The 16,196-nt window shown below is 46.8% G+C and overlaps 1 protein-coding gene across 2 annotated transcripts; it reads right to left on the reverse strand.

The window, feature by feature from the left end:
• Nucleotides 1-6,603: 6,603 nt before the first annotated feature.
• SETD9 (SET domain containing 9) lies at nucleotides 6,604-15,307 on the reverse strand. Of its 2 annotated transcripts, none has more exons than XM_084278685.1 (6): nucleotides 15,190-15,307; nucleotides 13,511-13,872; nucleotides 11,692-11,815; nucleotides 10,624-10,739; nucleotides 9,226-9,331; nucleotides 6,604-7,284 (listed from the first exon to the last, which is right to left on the reverse strand). In XM_084278685.1, exons 1-6 carry the CDS (start codon nucleotides 15,273-15,275, stop codon nucleotides 7,197-7,199), a joined length of 882 nt encoding a protein of 293 aa, XP_084134811.1. In that variant the 5' UTR covers nucleotides 15,276-15,307; the 3' UTR covers nucleotides 6,604-7,196. The 2 variants fall into 2 exon arrangements, with proteins under 2 accessions (XP_084134811.1, XP_084134810.1); XM_084278684.1 differs by having other exon boundaries at nucleotides 10,612-10,739.
• Between the last annotated feature and the right edge of the window lie 889 nt (nucleotides 15,308-16,196).

Consider the following 16,196-nt stretch of genomic DNA (forward strand, 5'->3'; position numbering starts at 1 on the left):
GGTGCAGCTTTAAGCTCTGCTTCAGTTTGGTTGTTTTGGTTGTTTGGTTGGGTTTTTTTTAAAGCCTGTAGACAGAGGCCACCATTTCAAAACCAGCACAGAAGTTCTGAACGGATTGGAGTGGCTTTTTAGTCTAAGTTGCTTTTGCCGTACGGATGCAGTGGAATAACAATGTTTACAGGTACCGATCCTGATCCCTGCTCGATGTAGCATTTATTTTTTTTTCCTCTTCTCAAGGCAGGGATGGGTTTCTTTTAATTTAAACTGCACAAACATACAAGGATGTTTTTAAAATGGAACATTCTCTCATGTGATACTAAACTAGAGCACTTCAGTTTACAAAACAGCAAGTTCACCTTGGTGGAAGCTAGCACAAGGGACTTATTAAGTGTGAAGACCTACACTTCAATGCTGTCACAAAATTCGAGGCCATGGCTACCTTACGCAGAGGTCGTTAGGCTGCCGTAGGGGTCTGTGTACTTTAAACAGGTGCGTTTTAGGTGATACTGTATTCCAATGGTTTTTGTCCGCCCCTTTGGAGAGTAACCTTAACTTTCCTAAGGCAGCTGGTGTTGCGTAAAAGGTACAGTCTGCACATCCTAAGATCAACCACTAAACAAGCAGACTCCATTTGGAAGACATCTTAAATTGTCTGGAGCAGTGCAGTTCGAAGCGTTACAGGTTTGAGGGACTCACTAGTTGGTAGAGGAATAAGAGAACCTTGAAGTGTGTATCGGAAAGGTTCTGTTTGTTTAGTATGGATCACATCTACTGGCTTTGGCAAGTCATGGGCTCAGAAATGGCACTTCACTACCTTGATGACATAGGAAGGGATGGGTAAAAAATGTTTCCCATAGAAGCAACTACTTAAGTTCAGTATTTTTTATTTTATTTTATTGTGAACATTGAGTGCAATGTAGCCATCCAGGAAGTCTGTCTTGCAAACTCACAGGAGAGTCAAACCAGACATCGTGTTGGGTTGTAACACATTGTTCCAGCCTACAGCTTGCAGGTTTGTTGGGTTTTCTTAATGAGGATCTGAACCGTACATCATTACCCCTTCCCCGCCGTACTTTTTCTTTGCACTGTTTGTATTGCAAATCTAATTGCCACTAATTAGTTTTGTTATTCAAGAGATTAAGTTTGCGTTGTTGATATTTGTAATAGTTGCTTCAAGATTATGCTGAGTAATTAGAAAGTAGTGACTTTAATATTTGAAAGGGAAGAGGGTATTTATTATGCATACTGTGAACTTCATTGACATCCTGGGTTTCGGATGCAGCGTATGGGTTTTCTGACACCATTATAAGGAAGATTGAAGTGTTTACACAATAGCACACTCACCATGCTGAAAACAAATTAGTTTAGCACAGTGGGCAAAAGTAGAGGTAACTTTGTCTTCGGTTCTCAGCTAACACAATTGAGATACGTAACTGTAGTAGGTACACAGTAAGTAACGGGTACCCTTGGCCGCGTGTTGTACTCCGACATTCTTAGCCAAGCTGTCAGCTTCTTGTTGCCGTGCTTCAAGCTCGGAACCTTGTTTCTTTTGGTTTATGAATCCATGCATTTTTTGTAACTTTGTAAAGTACTGGCCATAATCCTCCGCGGTCACACACTGCAGCTTCTCTGTGGGTTCCCAGGGAGAGGCTGGTCTGTGTGATCCTCACCGTGCAGAGATGACCGAGCGCGTATTGCAGTTGCACTTAACGAGCACGCCCATTCTCGTCAGCCGATGCAGTAATATATTCAGTTTATCTATGCATTGCTGGGCTCCTCATGCAGACAGGGACTTGTCTAAGGTTTGGGTTGTCAGCAAGTTGAATGGACACTTTAGTTATTTAATAAAGACTTTTGACCAAAATTCAGAAAATGGTATGAGAGAAAAATGAATTCCAGCTAGTCTAATAGATTTTTAAATGCTGATCTTATTTAGCCCACTGGCTAGCTAGCTGGTATCGTTTACTTTTCCTTGTTAAAATGAGGCAATAATTTGCAAGATTTTGTAAATATGTAAATTCTTCATATCTTTTTAGATATCTATTTCAATATTTTCTGACTACTTATGTGTATAGTAACATTTTTGTGCATGCTTGATGTGACATTCATAAATTTGTACCACTATGACTTTATCCATGTAAAATAGCTATTTATTGAATTTTCCTTTGAAAAGCTGGACTTACCTATTTTTCTCTCAGTTTAAGCATTTAAAATGGAGAACTTGTTACTGTTTATTAAAAGAATTGTGTTAACAAAGTCAGTGTGGAGACCACTGAGTTGTGGCCCTGGGAAGAACCGGTGCTGCCACGACGCTGGGGCGGCTGAAGCACAATTCTTGTAACAAACCGTGATGAATTCTTTGTCCTTCACCACGCTTTCTCTTCATACAAACAAACCAAAAAATTAAGGAAAAAAAAAAAAGAATCCATGATGGGCAGTGTTGGTAAATGTATCCTTTTATGTACAGGGACTCTGGAGAGGATAGCTGATTCATTTAGAGGTGTAACTGGTGCTGTGATTATAGCAATACTTTTACTTTGGTTAGTCACAGGTCATCCTCTCGCGCTAGGTTTTTGAATGTTTGGTTTTCCTCTTGTCATGGTCAAACTGCTGAATTTACTTGAAGGATGTACAATACTGTTTGAATAATACTAAACCGTGTACAATTAGGTCAATGAATTGTGCAATCGTTTCCTTCCTGTTTTTAATTTTTGAAACTGAGGATCAAAATATAGGGAAACTTCTGATCACGTAGAACATAGTGATACTACTTAATTTAACCAAAGTCTCTAGTGAGTATCTCTACTTTGAATGTAAGCTAATGGATAAACTGACCAACGGGACACTATTTGCCCAGCGTTACAAGCACATTGTCTACAGACAGGGAAACTAAATACAGTAATTTATAAAATAATGTCAAGGTTGCTATTTTTTTTATTCCTATTTTTCATTGTAAGACAAAGGAAGATACTATCTATTGTAAAATACGTTAGGAATGGTTATAGTCCTAATAATACAGAGATTACAGTTACTCTCAGTTCGAAGCAAGTACCCTGTGCATAACAGCAAATCTAGTGACAATCGGAACATGTTTTAGTATCAGATGTTCAAGAGGAAGTCGCTATTGTTGCATTGGTTTTAATATTTGTACATAAACACTGATTTTTTTGAGCATTATTTTGTATTTGTTGTACTTTAATACCTGGTGTACAGTTCCAGAAATAAATGTCTGGAAACCTTTCTCTGCTGGTAAAGCTTCTCATCCATAGGTGCTGTGTTTGCTGCTGAGTGCTCAGAATTGTTCAGCAGTAACTCTGAACACAGTTAAGAGCTCCAGGTGCCACCGAAGTGCCTGCTGCCATTCTGCCTAATGTTAAACGGAGCGAAAGATGCAGCACGCAGGTAGAATCGTTATGTACTGGTCACTGGAGTTTAACAAAGCAAAAGCAAGGGGGGGCTGCCTGCAGCAGCGGACGAAAAGCACATCCCTGCTCTCCATTTCCCCTCAGCAGGCGCCGTCCAGCCGCGGCCCGGCAGGCTGGGCTTCAGGGTGCAGCGTAGTGGGTCTGGACAACACGTCCCTTCAGAACGGATGCTCCCTTCTCTCAGCTGCTGTTGCTGAGCAGACACGGTATGGTACAGGATCTCCCCGTGGTCAGCTGGGGTCAGCTGTCCTGGCTGTGTCCCCTCCCAAGATCTTGGCCGCCCCCAGCCTGCTGGTGAGGAGGATTGTTGGAGAGAGGCAGCCTTGGGGCTGTGCCAGCCCTGCTCAGGGGCGCAGGAAGCGGGCAACCAAAACAGTGGTGTGTGAGGAGCACTTTGCTGGCTGCCAGTGCGCAGCCCGGTGCTGCGAGGGTGTCTGTGGGGGGACATACAAATAATACCAATTCTCTCGTGAATTAGGACAGCATTAGCAGGTGCAGAGTGCGGGGCTGCAAGTGGGAGGAGGCCTTTGCCAATCCGGGGTGACAGTAAAACTACCTTAAAGTTTGGGTTGTTTTTCCCTTCCTTCTACCAGGCATGCAGAGGCACGTCCCTATTTTTAGGGAAGTCCAATGAAATCTACTCCAGTAGATCATTGCTTCAAGACTGTACTTACTGTAATGACTAATTAATGAGCCATAAATAGACTGCATAGAAATGTTACCTGGTTATTGTCAGAGCACCCATCACATCCGAAAGAGCATCAGAATGTACCCTCTGAGGCATCGGCAGTGTCAGTTCAGTGGAAATGAATAGGCATGGGGGAACTACAGTGATTTTCACCTTCAGTGAAGAGACAGGAATATAAATAGACAATGAAAAGTCTGATACACTTGAAGCCCTTCCACAGGCTGTAGCTCTCCCCTGGACTGGTATTTCTACTTTTCCTGTCTCCTGCTCAGCCCTCATGTTGTGGGGACTTGCCTGAAAGTGCCGCCAGATGCACCTCCTCCCCCTCCTGATGCACCCCAGCTCTCTTGTAGCCACCAGCAGAGAGAGATCAATCACTGCTGCCAGCTGTGGGCCAGGCCTTGCTCTCCCTCACACAGGAGCAGGCCCTGGAGCAAGCAAGGTGAAGCCTATGTTCCCCACTAGCCACGGGCAGCTGCAGCATGTGTGCCCAGGAGGCAGCCAGTGCCAGAAAGCAAATGGCTCTCAAGGAGTTGCAAGCCTGAGCCCCACAGGTGTCAGACAGGGGATGTGTTCAAATCCGGTCATTCAGAAAGCGTTAACAAGTGTAAATTGAGACAGCTGGCCATCTGTGCCCTCACATGACAGCATCACAGCCTGGAGAACATGAACAACACCTGCCCTCCTGGCACGCTGGGACTAGCACTCCCCACCTACCCATAAACCTGGTCCCACAGAGCTAGGCAACCCTGCCAGCACCATGACAGAGACACTGGTCTTTGAGACCAAGCTACCCAGTCACCTCGTCGCAGGCAAAGCAGGGGAGAGCACCCCAGCTCAGGAGAGGAGGGATCCTCAGCGTGATGGACGATGAGCATCCTCGTCAGCAGATCAGAGATGACTGCCTGATCTGACCTGTTAACACACTGACACAAAGACTGCCACAGGAAGCTGTCCCCATAACACCTGTACAACCCACATGCCACTATCCCATAGCTCTGCTACTGAAATCTTCCTGAAAAAGCCAGCCTTCTCTGGCTGAGGACTTCAGGATGAGCATCAAACACGAGGTTCAGGCTTGGAAGGAGAAGGTTTGCCTTACAGAAAGGAACTCCGCTGTGTCTGCAGCTGAGCAGGGCGCCCTGGCTGTGCCGACCACCACATTCATTAGAGCACACCCCTTCCTGGCTCCTCCGTTCTCATGAGCTTATGCCAACCACAAACTCATTGCTTGGACTTCTGCAGCATGTTCTGGGTGATGTATTTTTCTTTCCCAAGCTGCTCAGCCAGACCCGAAGACTGACAAGCTGCTGCTTGTTTACTTTCTGAAGGCAGTTTGCCGACACCAGCAAGAATTAATGTGGGAATAGCAGCTCTGTCTATGCCAGTAACTCATTAAAAAACCTCACAGCACACTTGGTTGGCATCACCCCCCACCCCCCCCCACCCTCCCCCACCCCCAGCCACGCTGCAACATGCTGATCTCTCTCTCTGAGAATAAAAGTGATGAAACTTGCCACATCCCAGGAAACTTGCACTGAACCACTGAAATGAGGCCTGGATGGGGCTTCTCCCATGCCAGGACAGGCATAGCTAAAAGCCTGTGGCTGAAGTACACCCCTGATGACAGCTCACCACTCAGGCACATCTGAAGCACACATTAGCACCCTCTTGAAGCTGGCTACCAAAAGACAACTGGCTACACTGAAATGCATTCTAAAAGGAAGCAGATAGTAAAGGAAACACCTCCCAAGAAAACCAGAACAAGAACCAGTAATTTTCTTGAACTACGAAGGTTCTCTGAGAAATAGGTCATGAGAGGGAAGTAACGTTTCCAAACTCTGTCCATTGTGAGCATGAGCAATGAAATGGCACAGTATTATAACTAAGCCAGTTAGAAACTGCAAAGTAGAAGATCAATGACATGTCCAAGACTGCGGTCTTTTTATTTTACATGCCACTATATGGAGAGATGAATACCCGTAAGCAGGACCAACAGTAGAAAGCTGAAACCCTAATGATGCAAACTGTTAAGAGTTTCACAAGCTGGTAACAGTTTCACAAGCTGCTGACCCTGGTAAGGTTGGAGAAGCCTTACAGGAAGCCGTGGACTGCTCAGAGAGCTGGGCAATCACCAACAGCATGAAGTTTAACAAGGGCAAGTGCTGGATTCAGCACCTGGGAAGGGGCAACCCGGACTACACATACAGACTGGGGGATGAGATGCAGGAGGCCAGCCATGCTGAGAGGGATTTGGGGGTCTTTATCAACAGCAGGTTAACCGTGAGCCAGCAGTGTGCCCAGGCAGCCAGGAGAGCCAACCGCGTCCTGGGGCGCATCAAGCACGGCACGGCCAGCCGGTCCAGGGAGGGGATTGTCCCGCTCTGCACCGCGCTGGTGCGGCCTCACCTTGAGTCCTGTGTGTGCAGCTTTGGGTGCCACAGTACAAGAGGGGCACGGAGCTACTGGAGAGCATCCAGAGGGGTGCAACAAGGATGGGTAAGGGTCTGGAGTCTTACTAGGAGAGGCTGAAGTCCCTGGTTTGTGCAGCCTGGAGGAGACTGAGGGGAAACCTCACCATGGTCTATGGCTTCTTGATGAGAGGGAGTGAAAGGATGGGCACTGATCTCCTCTCTTTGGTGACCAGGGATAGAACCTGAGGGAATGGCATGAAGCTGAGACAGGGGAAGTTTAGGTTGGGTGTTAGGAAGAGGCTCTTTACTGAGAGGGTGGTTGGGCACTGGCACAGGCTCCCCAGGGAAGTGGCCACAGCACCTGGCTTGACTGAGCTCAAGAAGTATCTGGACAATGTGCTCGGTCCCATGCTCTGACTTGTCCGGCTCTGTGTGGAGCCAGGAGTTGGACTCCATGATCCTTATGGGTCCCTTCCAACTCAGGATGTTCTGTGATTCTATGATTCTCTGTACCAAACATGGAGTATTTTCACAGAAATACAAGCCTGCAGCTTGCTTTACAAGTGGTAAAGCTGCAGCCCTGTTATGTTAAGATGCCTGCAAAACTTGAAGTAGACACACAGTGAGTATTTTAATGACACAGGTATCTTCAGTCTTGAATCAATTCATTCAGTTGATAACAGTGTAGTAATTAGAAAAAAGTTCTTCTCCTTGCTCAATGTCTCTCAGAGTGACAAGCACTACACATCTCAGGAGGCTGTAAGAAAAAGCAAAATATACAGAAGTAAACAAATACTTTTTTTTTTTTTTAAATTTTCATAGCACAGAACTAAAACAATGACTTCATCTAGACTACCCTTGGGAGTAATACACATAATGCAAGCCAGGGAGCCTGGAAAAGCAACACTAAAAGGAAGATGGCAAATACAAGCAAACTCAGTGTAATTAAAAAAATAAAATCACAGCCTGTGTGGGTAGACAAATAATGTTTCCGCTCACACAGCTACCAAGAAATGAGAAGGATTAGTCAAGACACTTACACAGACAGGAGGAGAAGTTCACTGATCAGAAATGTCTCCTCCACACACCTCCACCCACAGGCACTAGTTGGCTAAACCCACTCCCAATCCAGCAACGTCCCCAGGGCCAGCTCTGAGCTGCTGCCATCTGCCACGGCCGGTGTGTATCCCCAGCCCCCACGCTGCACTCAGTGGCTGGCAAACAGTTTTGCTACAGAGGGGTTCAGGAACCTGCCCCTCCTAAGCTTCCTTTAAGTAAGTGGCCCTGCCCTGAAGCTGAAGTAATTACTCTAGGAAGGAAAGCACATTCTTCTGATGCTGGTGAAAGGGAAGAGTGGCACTGACCCAAACAGTCCCCACCTCTAAGAAATTTAGTGTGAGGGCATTTTGAAACAGAGCAAGCAACAACAAAAAGATAAACAAGTACTAGGAACTCTTTTACAAGACAGAAAAAGATTTAGGGACCAGATTACCTGTGCTGTTAGCACTGTAAATATCAACACCAAGCCAAGCAGCTAGTGGCTGTACACCAGAAGAACTAGAAAGATGGAATATTCTCAGATTCCAGAGCAAAATTCCACCTTCCAGAAAGGTCCCATAGCTTAGCTCTGCCTAATACCCTTCCACATTTCAAGTACAGCACCCGTGCTTCCTTCAAGGTCAGTCTTACCTCTTTTTTCATCAGTGTTTATTTACCTGCAGATTACTAGTGCACGTTTAACCCTGCCCCAACAAAGTCCAAGTTTAATCAGAAAAGCCATTTTTCTAATATACACCAGGACCTTCTCCAAGCAGGGTTTTAAAATAGCTATGGAATTACATTAGAAGTCTAGATCTGAAGTCCTTATTCATCCTCTAGATAAAGAGGATTACTGGGTTCCTGAAGGTAACAACTGGACCAGAAGCACAATTTCCTTGGTGTGTTAGATTTGGGACCATCATTACAACTTACTTTCTCACAGCTTCAAAGTTATTCTTGACTATACACCAGTAGAGAACACTCACTTCCAGACTTAGCATCTGTCCTTGTTGACCATATCGCTCCATATCCATATTCATCTAAATGACACTTTTCCCATGTTTCCAAACAAAAATCAGAGGAAGGTTTCCAAGTGTTTTAATTTGCAAAAGAGGTGGCTTTTCGGGACAAAGTGAGGATGTTGTTATTGCGTAGTGCAACTAAAAGTCACATGCCTTGATCTTCATAGCATTTAGTTTGCCTCAGTACAAACTGATTTTAGTTTTCTCCTTGCAAACTCATCTGCTTCTTCCTCCCATAAACAGAAGATATGGCGAACAGGAGGGTACGAAGCCTAAATCTCAGTACGTTAGAAGGGCTTTTACTAGTACACATACTGCAAAACCTCAGTACTGCAGCACAAGTAAAATGTAACTAGTGCTTCTGGGGATTCAGAAGAACCCCACTATAGTGTAACCACTGCTTGTAAAACCATGTCTTTGAGCTACCTTGGTCTCATCTGCGAAGATGTGGAAAAAGGAACAAAAAGAAACAGTCTTCTACATCACTTTAAAATGTTTCTAATCAAAGAGCTAATTCTTCCATGCTGGTGCACACTGTAGCGTTACTCAGCTTCATTCTAAGCATTATTATTCTTTTTTACACATAAGATGTGCTTTGTATCACACAAATCTACGAGCTCTTTTGATTCAGTGCTAACCTCTCTATGTCATGGCTGTAGACGATGTTTGGAAGATACTGTTTCAGTTCTACTGGAAAATACTCCGGCACATCAAACTCCTGGTAACACACGTTGGCTGCTTTTTCTAGGGGGAAAAAAACCAACAAAGTCTCCATGATACTGAGAAAATCTTAGATAGGGTTTAGAGATGTGTGAAAATATCAAACATAATGCTGCAAAAGTACTAAAATCTTCATCATGCTTGAAAGCCTTGCCTCTGTTGGCAACTACTAGGCACCTCCGACATCCCACTCTGGGCTTACACAAGAGATGTGCGGTCAATTATATGAGTTTTAATTCCTCCTTACTGCATTGGACCGGATGACCCAATTACCAACACACATATGAAGGGGCAGAACTTGCAGAGTGCCAGGGGTTGCTGACAGTCTCACTCTGTGGTGTTAATACACAATGTTTACTTCTACAGTTAAAAAATTATAATCGAAAAAGATTGTACCCAGTGGCAAAATACGTCATAAGTAGAGCCAGGGAGATGCCTGCCCCCTGCCCAGCAGGAAGAAGGGAATTTTCTTTACATGGACATCGGACCTGGAAGAGGCACTTTCATGGAACAGACTTCTGTCTCTCTGGTTTGCTACTCCAGCAACCTTTCTGGCTGCTCCTCAAAGCCAAGGTGTCTTTAGCGTGACGCGGGCTCTGAGAGCTGCTTAGAGGCTACGTATCACTGCAGCTGAACTGGCTGTGTATCACAGCCCTTCTTGTGAGTTATTTATTCCCCCAAACCTTAACACTAACACATACAGTGGAAGATACAGTATGTAAGTACTTCCCCTCTTCATGCCTGACAGCTGTACTGTAACTACAGCCTTGTAGATTTCACACATAAACATAAGGGAGCCTCAAAAAGCCCCAGTCCAGGCTGAGCAGTGGTACAGCCTTACTGCACAAGTCACTGTCTGTTTGGGTTTCTCATGAAGACCCCTGGAAGCTTACTGTGGAACTTGATCTGCAAGTCTGTGCACTCCCTCAGCCCAGCTAGATATCCTTTCCCACCATCTCACGTTTTGGGATGTGTGCCTTTCATCCCATATACCAGGAGGGAGACTGGGTTTTCTGCAGAGTCATCGAGAAAAGCACAAGAATATTTGAAGTGTTGCTGCACTGAAGAACTGTAACACCCATCTCTCACAAAAGGCCTCAGAAACTTTGTTCTGTAAAGTGTTTCTCTTGTTTCAACTGCACTGTCACCCAAGACCACAGAATTGTTTTGGTTGGAAAATACCTTCAATATCATCAAGTCCAACCATTAACCTAACTGTCAAATCCAAATCATTATCTGATTCTCTGTGTCACCTCCAAAATAATTTATATCCATAAAGGCAAACCCAAGCCTGGAAAACTTACCCAGCAACTCACCGTGTGAGCAGTTGTTGACGTACTGTCCCACCGCCAGTGGGTTTTGTGGGGCCGCTGTGAGCCAGCTCTCATCACTCATTTGAAACGGGCCCAGCTGATCCCTCCTACTGCAAGACCTGAGGTGTGGGACAGCACGGACATGAATCACAGCTCCTTCACAGATGTGAGCCCTTGCTACAGCATTGACTTCTAACTCATTCCCAGAATTAAAACCTGGTATTGGTATTAGTGGTCAAACTAGGTATTATTTTTAGATCATTTTGCTTGTTATTTTCTTTTCATGCCCCGTTTAAACAGAAATTGCTACAAATCATATTTTAAGGTAAGCTAGAGCAGCCCAGGGCAGCTGTGCCAGGGGAAGTTCAGAACGGTCACTGGGAAAAGGTTCTTCCCAGAGAGGGTGGTCAGCTGCTGGAACGTGCTCCCCAGGGCAGGGGTCACAGCACCAAGCCTGTCAGAGTTCAGCCAGTGTCCAGACGACACTCTTAGTCACGCAGTTTAAGTTTTAGGTAGTTCTGCCAGGAGCAGAGGGGTGGACTCAATGATCTTTATGGGTCCTGTGCAACATGAGATGATAATAACAATACTGTACATTGTTGTTTTTATCAATAATAGTAACAATAATAACGTTACTGTTCCCTTTTTAAGCGCTGATCATCTGTAGACCAGAGCCAGAGTTACCAGATTCACCTTTCTGATATTAATAAGTCCATACTGAGGCTTGTTTTTTTCCTTCCATCCACTAAGCAGATTTGAATAACAGCTCAGAAGCACAAAGGAAAAAAAAAAGGAAAAAAAGCAACATCCAGTTCCTATTAAAACCATTTTCCTTACAGGAAACAGTCTCTGTACATCAAAGCTCATCTTACAGGCATGACAGACGAAGACACATGACACAACTCCTCACATCCAGCAGCTCTCACCTTTGTGGTGTTTCCATTACAACACACACAAAGGTGGATGATATCCAACTGTAACTCTGTTTATGGTAAGATAACAGGGAACTGAGACTGTAAGTACCACTGCTTAATGTCAGTTGAGCGACAACCCCCTATTTCAACTGCTTACCTGTACACTGACCTTGATATTCCTTTATCGTTCCCATCAATAAGGACTCCATCTATGCACCTAAAAATAAAGGGATTGCCAAGGGACTGGAAGAAGATGGGCTCATGCTTTCTGTATACTGTACCTGTTGCAAGACAGATATGATTATTTCAGAAGAAAATAAATTAACTGCCAGAACAGGCATATGTCCCTTCCACACAGAGGCTCAAAGGAGACAGAGGGGGTAGAAGTGAACTCATCTTAATACCATTAACACTTGTGGATCTACAAGCTTTCAGACATATCTTTGTAGGGTGAAAAAAAATAATAAAAAAGAAAATTTCTATGGGCCAAGATATTCCAAAGAGAGGAGCCACTGGTGGAAATCACTGAAGGGTAAGCCTCTGCCTGGTATCAATGTGAGAGGGAGATAAAGCACCACAGCCAACTGGCCTGCTTCAGTGGGGAAAGTGTCAAGTAGTGTTTGTTCAGGAAAGCACAGCTGAAGGCGTTAAGCTGTTTTGTTACTGCTGTGTCAAAACACTTTGAAAAGCACGCACACACACACAGCAAGACAGCAAAGAACCTGAAAGACCCCCCTTCACCACCCTGATGAGATTTTGTTTGGTGCAGGAGAGAGAGAAGGCCAAAGCAGCAACAGCCAAATTATTTCAGCAGACTGTTTCTGAAGCCTGTGGACAGGATTTCAGCTGTTCCAAGCACAGGAAAGTGACACCAGACTGGCTTGCAATTTTTCATGACATTACAGTCCCACACCCACTACATCTTCAGCAGCCCTCTGCAGAAATCCTTCATCACCTCAGGAGGAGCCTGGCAAAGGCCATGCTGGCAGGATGAGCTCACTGCCAAACAGGCAGGGGAGCACTGACCTGCTCTGCACAGGGTGCCTTCCCCAGCCAGCAGCCCTGCAGTTTCCTTCACACCCCTGAACAAAGAAGGCATTTCAACAGCTCATCCTCTTGCTTCCCTAGATGAGCTGCTGGAGAAGACTTTCATCCTCTTGCTTCCCTAGATGAGCTGCTGGAGAAGACTTCTTCAGTGAGCCTACGCTCACGTTTACTACGTGCCTGACATGTGAAGCAGCTGCAAGGTCACAGGCTCCTTCTCCATGATTGTCACCTGCCAATGACTCGATTTGCCAGTCGATGGCAATGGCCAGATGCTCCTGCTCTGGCTGGCAAAGAGGCTCCGCTGCCCAGCGCGTGGCCTGGTCCCGACCCTGCAGTGCTGGCATAAGCTACAGACCACATGCAGGGGGTGATTTCGTTGACAGATGAAACAGAAAAAAAAAATCCAAAGCATTTCAGCAGAGCTGTCCTAGCTTGGCCACACTGTCAGAAACACAAATCTTTCTAAGGTAACAAAATACAGTTCCAAGAAACAAAGTGAAAGAGAAGTGCTGATTTTCCGAACATGCCTTATGGAAGAGCGTTCTCCCATTTTTACTTCTACGGTCTGAAGATGCCTGTGGTCCTGTCTTCTGATCCATGTAACCTCAAAACCCTGTTTTTCAGATCCTTATCCAAAACAGGACACCCCCCCCCCCCCAAATTCAACTGTATTGTTCATCTACTTGAAACTGCTCCCATCCAATTGTGTTTACAGAATCTGGAGCAACTTTTCTGGCAACACAAGTAGAAAACAAAGTTTTCCCACCAATATAATTTTGCTGATTTCCAAAAGAACTCAGTTTATATGGAAATATTCTCTCTGAAATAAAACCCATGAAATAAAAATTACTGTAGAACTTCGGCATTCTATAGTTAGATGGTTAGAAATCACGTCTAAATTAATGAGGAAAAAAAGAACATTTCATTACCAGGATACATAGATACAACTGTCCCTTTCGGTACAAAACCTTTGGTAACAAAGACTCCAGTCCCAGCAGACTCCAAGGAACTTTGGTCTCGAGTAATACTGAACCCGAGTGCATCAAACAGAACTTCCTCTGGACTAAACACATGTTGGCACTGATGGTCACACAAATTTAATTTTGATGGCTTCTGCTCAGTCAGTAATCCCAAATATTTACATTTGACTTCTGGAAGTAAGGACAAAATGTGTTCTTGTCTACGTAAGTCATTAATGAACAGAGCTTTAAATAGCTTCAGTAGTGTTTCAAAGACATCTCCATCAGAGATAATTTTGTCTTGGGAGCTTTCAGGAACGTACCGGAGTGTCCTGTAAAGGAAAAAAAAAAATAAATTACACTTTTCCTAAATAAAACAGAATCAAAGAATCATGGAATGCTTTGGGTTAAAAGGGACCTCAAAGCCCATCTAGTTCCAGCCCCCTGCCATGGGCAGGTTCACCCTCCACTAGACCAGGTTGCCCAAAGCCCCATCTAACCTGGCCTTAAACACCTCCAGGGATGGGGCTTCCACAACATCTCTAGGCAGCCTGTGCCAGGGCCTCACCACCTTCAGAGTACAGAATTTCTTCCCAACATCTAATCTACACCTACCCTCTTTTCACTTGAAGCCACTGCCCCTTGTCCTGTCACTGCACTCCCCGGTGAACAGTCCCTCTCCCACTTTCCTGCAGTACCCCTTTAAATACTGGTAGGCCACAATTGGGTCACCCCGGAGTCTTTTCCTCTCCAGACTGGACAAACCCAGCTCTCACAGCCTGTCTTCAGAGGAAAAGTGTTACAGCTCCCTGATCATCTTCCTGGCCTCCTCTGAACTCGCTCCAGCCTTTCCTGTGCTGTGGACCTAAAGAACCATCTTTTTTTACAGCAGCAAACCGTATGAGTTAGTGTTTCAAACAGACCCAAACTCTAAAGAATATTCTTTCATTTCTGTCCTAGCATAAACCCATCACCTGCTGTACTTACAGCAAGGTGAGCACAGGTGCCACCTCACTGAGCTCCTACTGACAAACATACCAAACATCAGTATGCGACTGACACGTGATTATCAAAGTTTACAAGAATATATACGGAGTACGTGACGTTTTGAATGCGATGCGGGCGATGTAATGCTACCTGGGGAGTTTCACCTGGCCGAACCCGGGGCAGCTGCTCATAACGTGCTGATTTAAACTCAAGCGCTACTTTTACCTTTTCTTACAAAACGACAAAAAAAAATCCAACAGTCCTCCCCCCAAAAAGAAAACAAGACCCCCAGCTGCCCGGCTTTAACGTTAAATACCACTCGGAAGTGCCCGAGTCCCAGCGTTTTACGCCACCGAAGGGACACGCCAGGACGAACCGCTTCCGCGGACCTGCCACCGCCCAGGCAAAAAGCCCCTCCCGCCGCCAGCCCGCCCGGCGGTACCCCGCTCGCTCCCGAGAAACGGGGAGCGGGCTCTCGGCAGCCCCTCGCCCACACAGGGGAGCTCCCGCCCACCGCCAGCGGCTACTCGAGGTCGGGAAACCCACCAGGAGGCACCGGCTGCCGCCGCCTCACGCTGCCGGAGGGCTGAAGGGCAGACCGGCGCGGCGGGCCTCCCCCCAGACGGGCTTGCTGCTGCCCGCGGCCCACCCGTCCGCCTCACCTGCGCTTGCGGCGGAGGTTGAGGGCCAGCCAGGGCACGAAGCGGTACTTGTAGGCGTCCCACCGCCGCCGCAGGGCCCCCAGCATGGCGGCGGGAGCTGCCCCAGCTCCCCCGCAGCCCAGCCCTCACGCCCGCCCTGCGCACCGCCTTCTCTCCGACCGCGCCCGCGGCCCCAGCCCAGCCAATCCCCGCCCCGAACGTAGGCTGCGTTCGCATGCGGAGCTGCCACCCGGCCGCCCGAGACGTCATCTTGTCACTGCCGGGGGGCGGCAGCCTGGCGGCGCGGGCGACCGGGCGGCAGCGGTGCCTCAGCTGAGGCACGGGGGCAGCTCGCAGCGAAGGTGGGACGCTTTAATGCCGACGTGGGGCTGCCCATCGATTACTTTTGACTCAGATGGAGCTGGGAGCCCCTGCGCTGGTTAGCCAGAAGTAGCATGAAGGCGTGGTGTAGTTGCGCCAGGGAAGGGAAAGCTGCGGGCGCCCTAAGACTCTGTTCCGAGTTGCTTAGAAGCTGCGGCTGAGCCCCACTCCCTCACCCCTCGGTATCCGGCAGCGCTCCAAGCACCACCGCGTCACCTTGCAACAGTTACCCTGTGACGGCCTCTGCAGGCACTGGAGGCTGGCAGCGCCTCACAGGAGCCGCTGCGTAAAAGGGCTGGGTGAACAGTCCTGAGCGCTCCTGCCAGCGGGTTTGACTAGTTTAGGCCACGCTGACGAGTTGCTGCGGGGAGGGGGCTTTGTGGCAGCCTAAGGGGCACGGCCTCTGCCGCGAAATGCTTTCCTGCCATCTCCTGGGCGTTCCTGGTAGTGCCAGGGAAGGAAGCTCTCGCTTCACAACGTAAACTCTGGGTACCGACAGCTGAATGCTGTTGAAAATAAAGCAACACACAGCATTCGCACTGTGGCTCATAAACGCCAGAACACGGCATTGGTGATTCATCTCGGCAAGCGAGAAAACAGTTAGCAAAAGGAAATAGAGGGTCCCGTGGGGTGGGCAGGCCTTAAGT

This window comes from Gallinula chloropus (assembly GCF_964237585.1).
Source record: "Gallinula chloropus genome assembly, chromosome: Z".
Lineage (NCBI taxonomy): Eukaryota > Metazoa > Chordata > Aves > Gruiformes > Rallidae > Gallinula > Gallinula chloropus.

Bases quoted from the DNA above. Each gene is read 5' to 3' on its own strand.
- SETD9 (XM_084278684.1), bottom strand. From the start codon at position 15,275: ATGCTGGGGGCCCTGCGGCGGCGGTGGGACGCCTACAAGTACCGCTTC. The intron at 11,816-13,510 runs GTAATGAAATGT...GTCTTGCAACAG, and splicing joins AGTTGTATCTATGTATCCTG to GTACAGTATACAGAAAGCAT. The intron at 9,332-10,611 runs GTAAGTTTTCCA...TTTTCCCCCTAG, and splicing joins CTCACACGGTGAGTTGCTGG to AAAAAGCAGCCAACGTGTGT.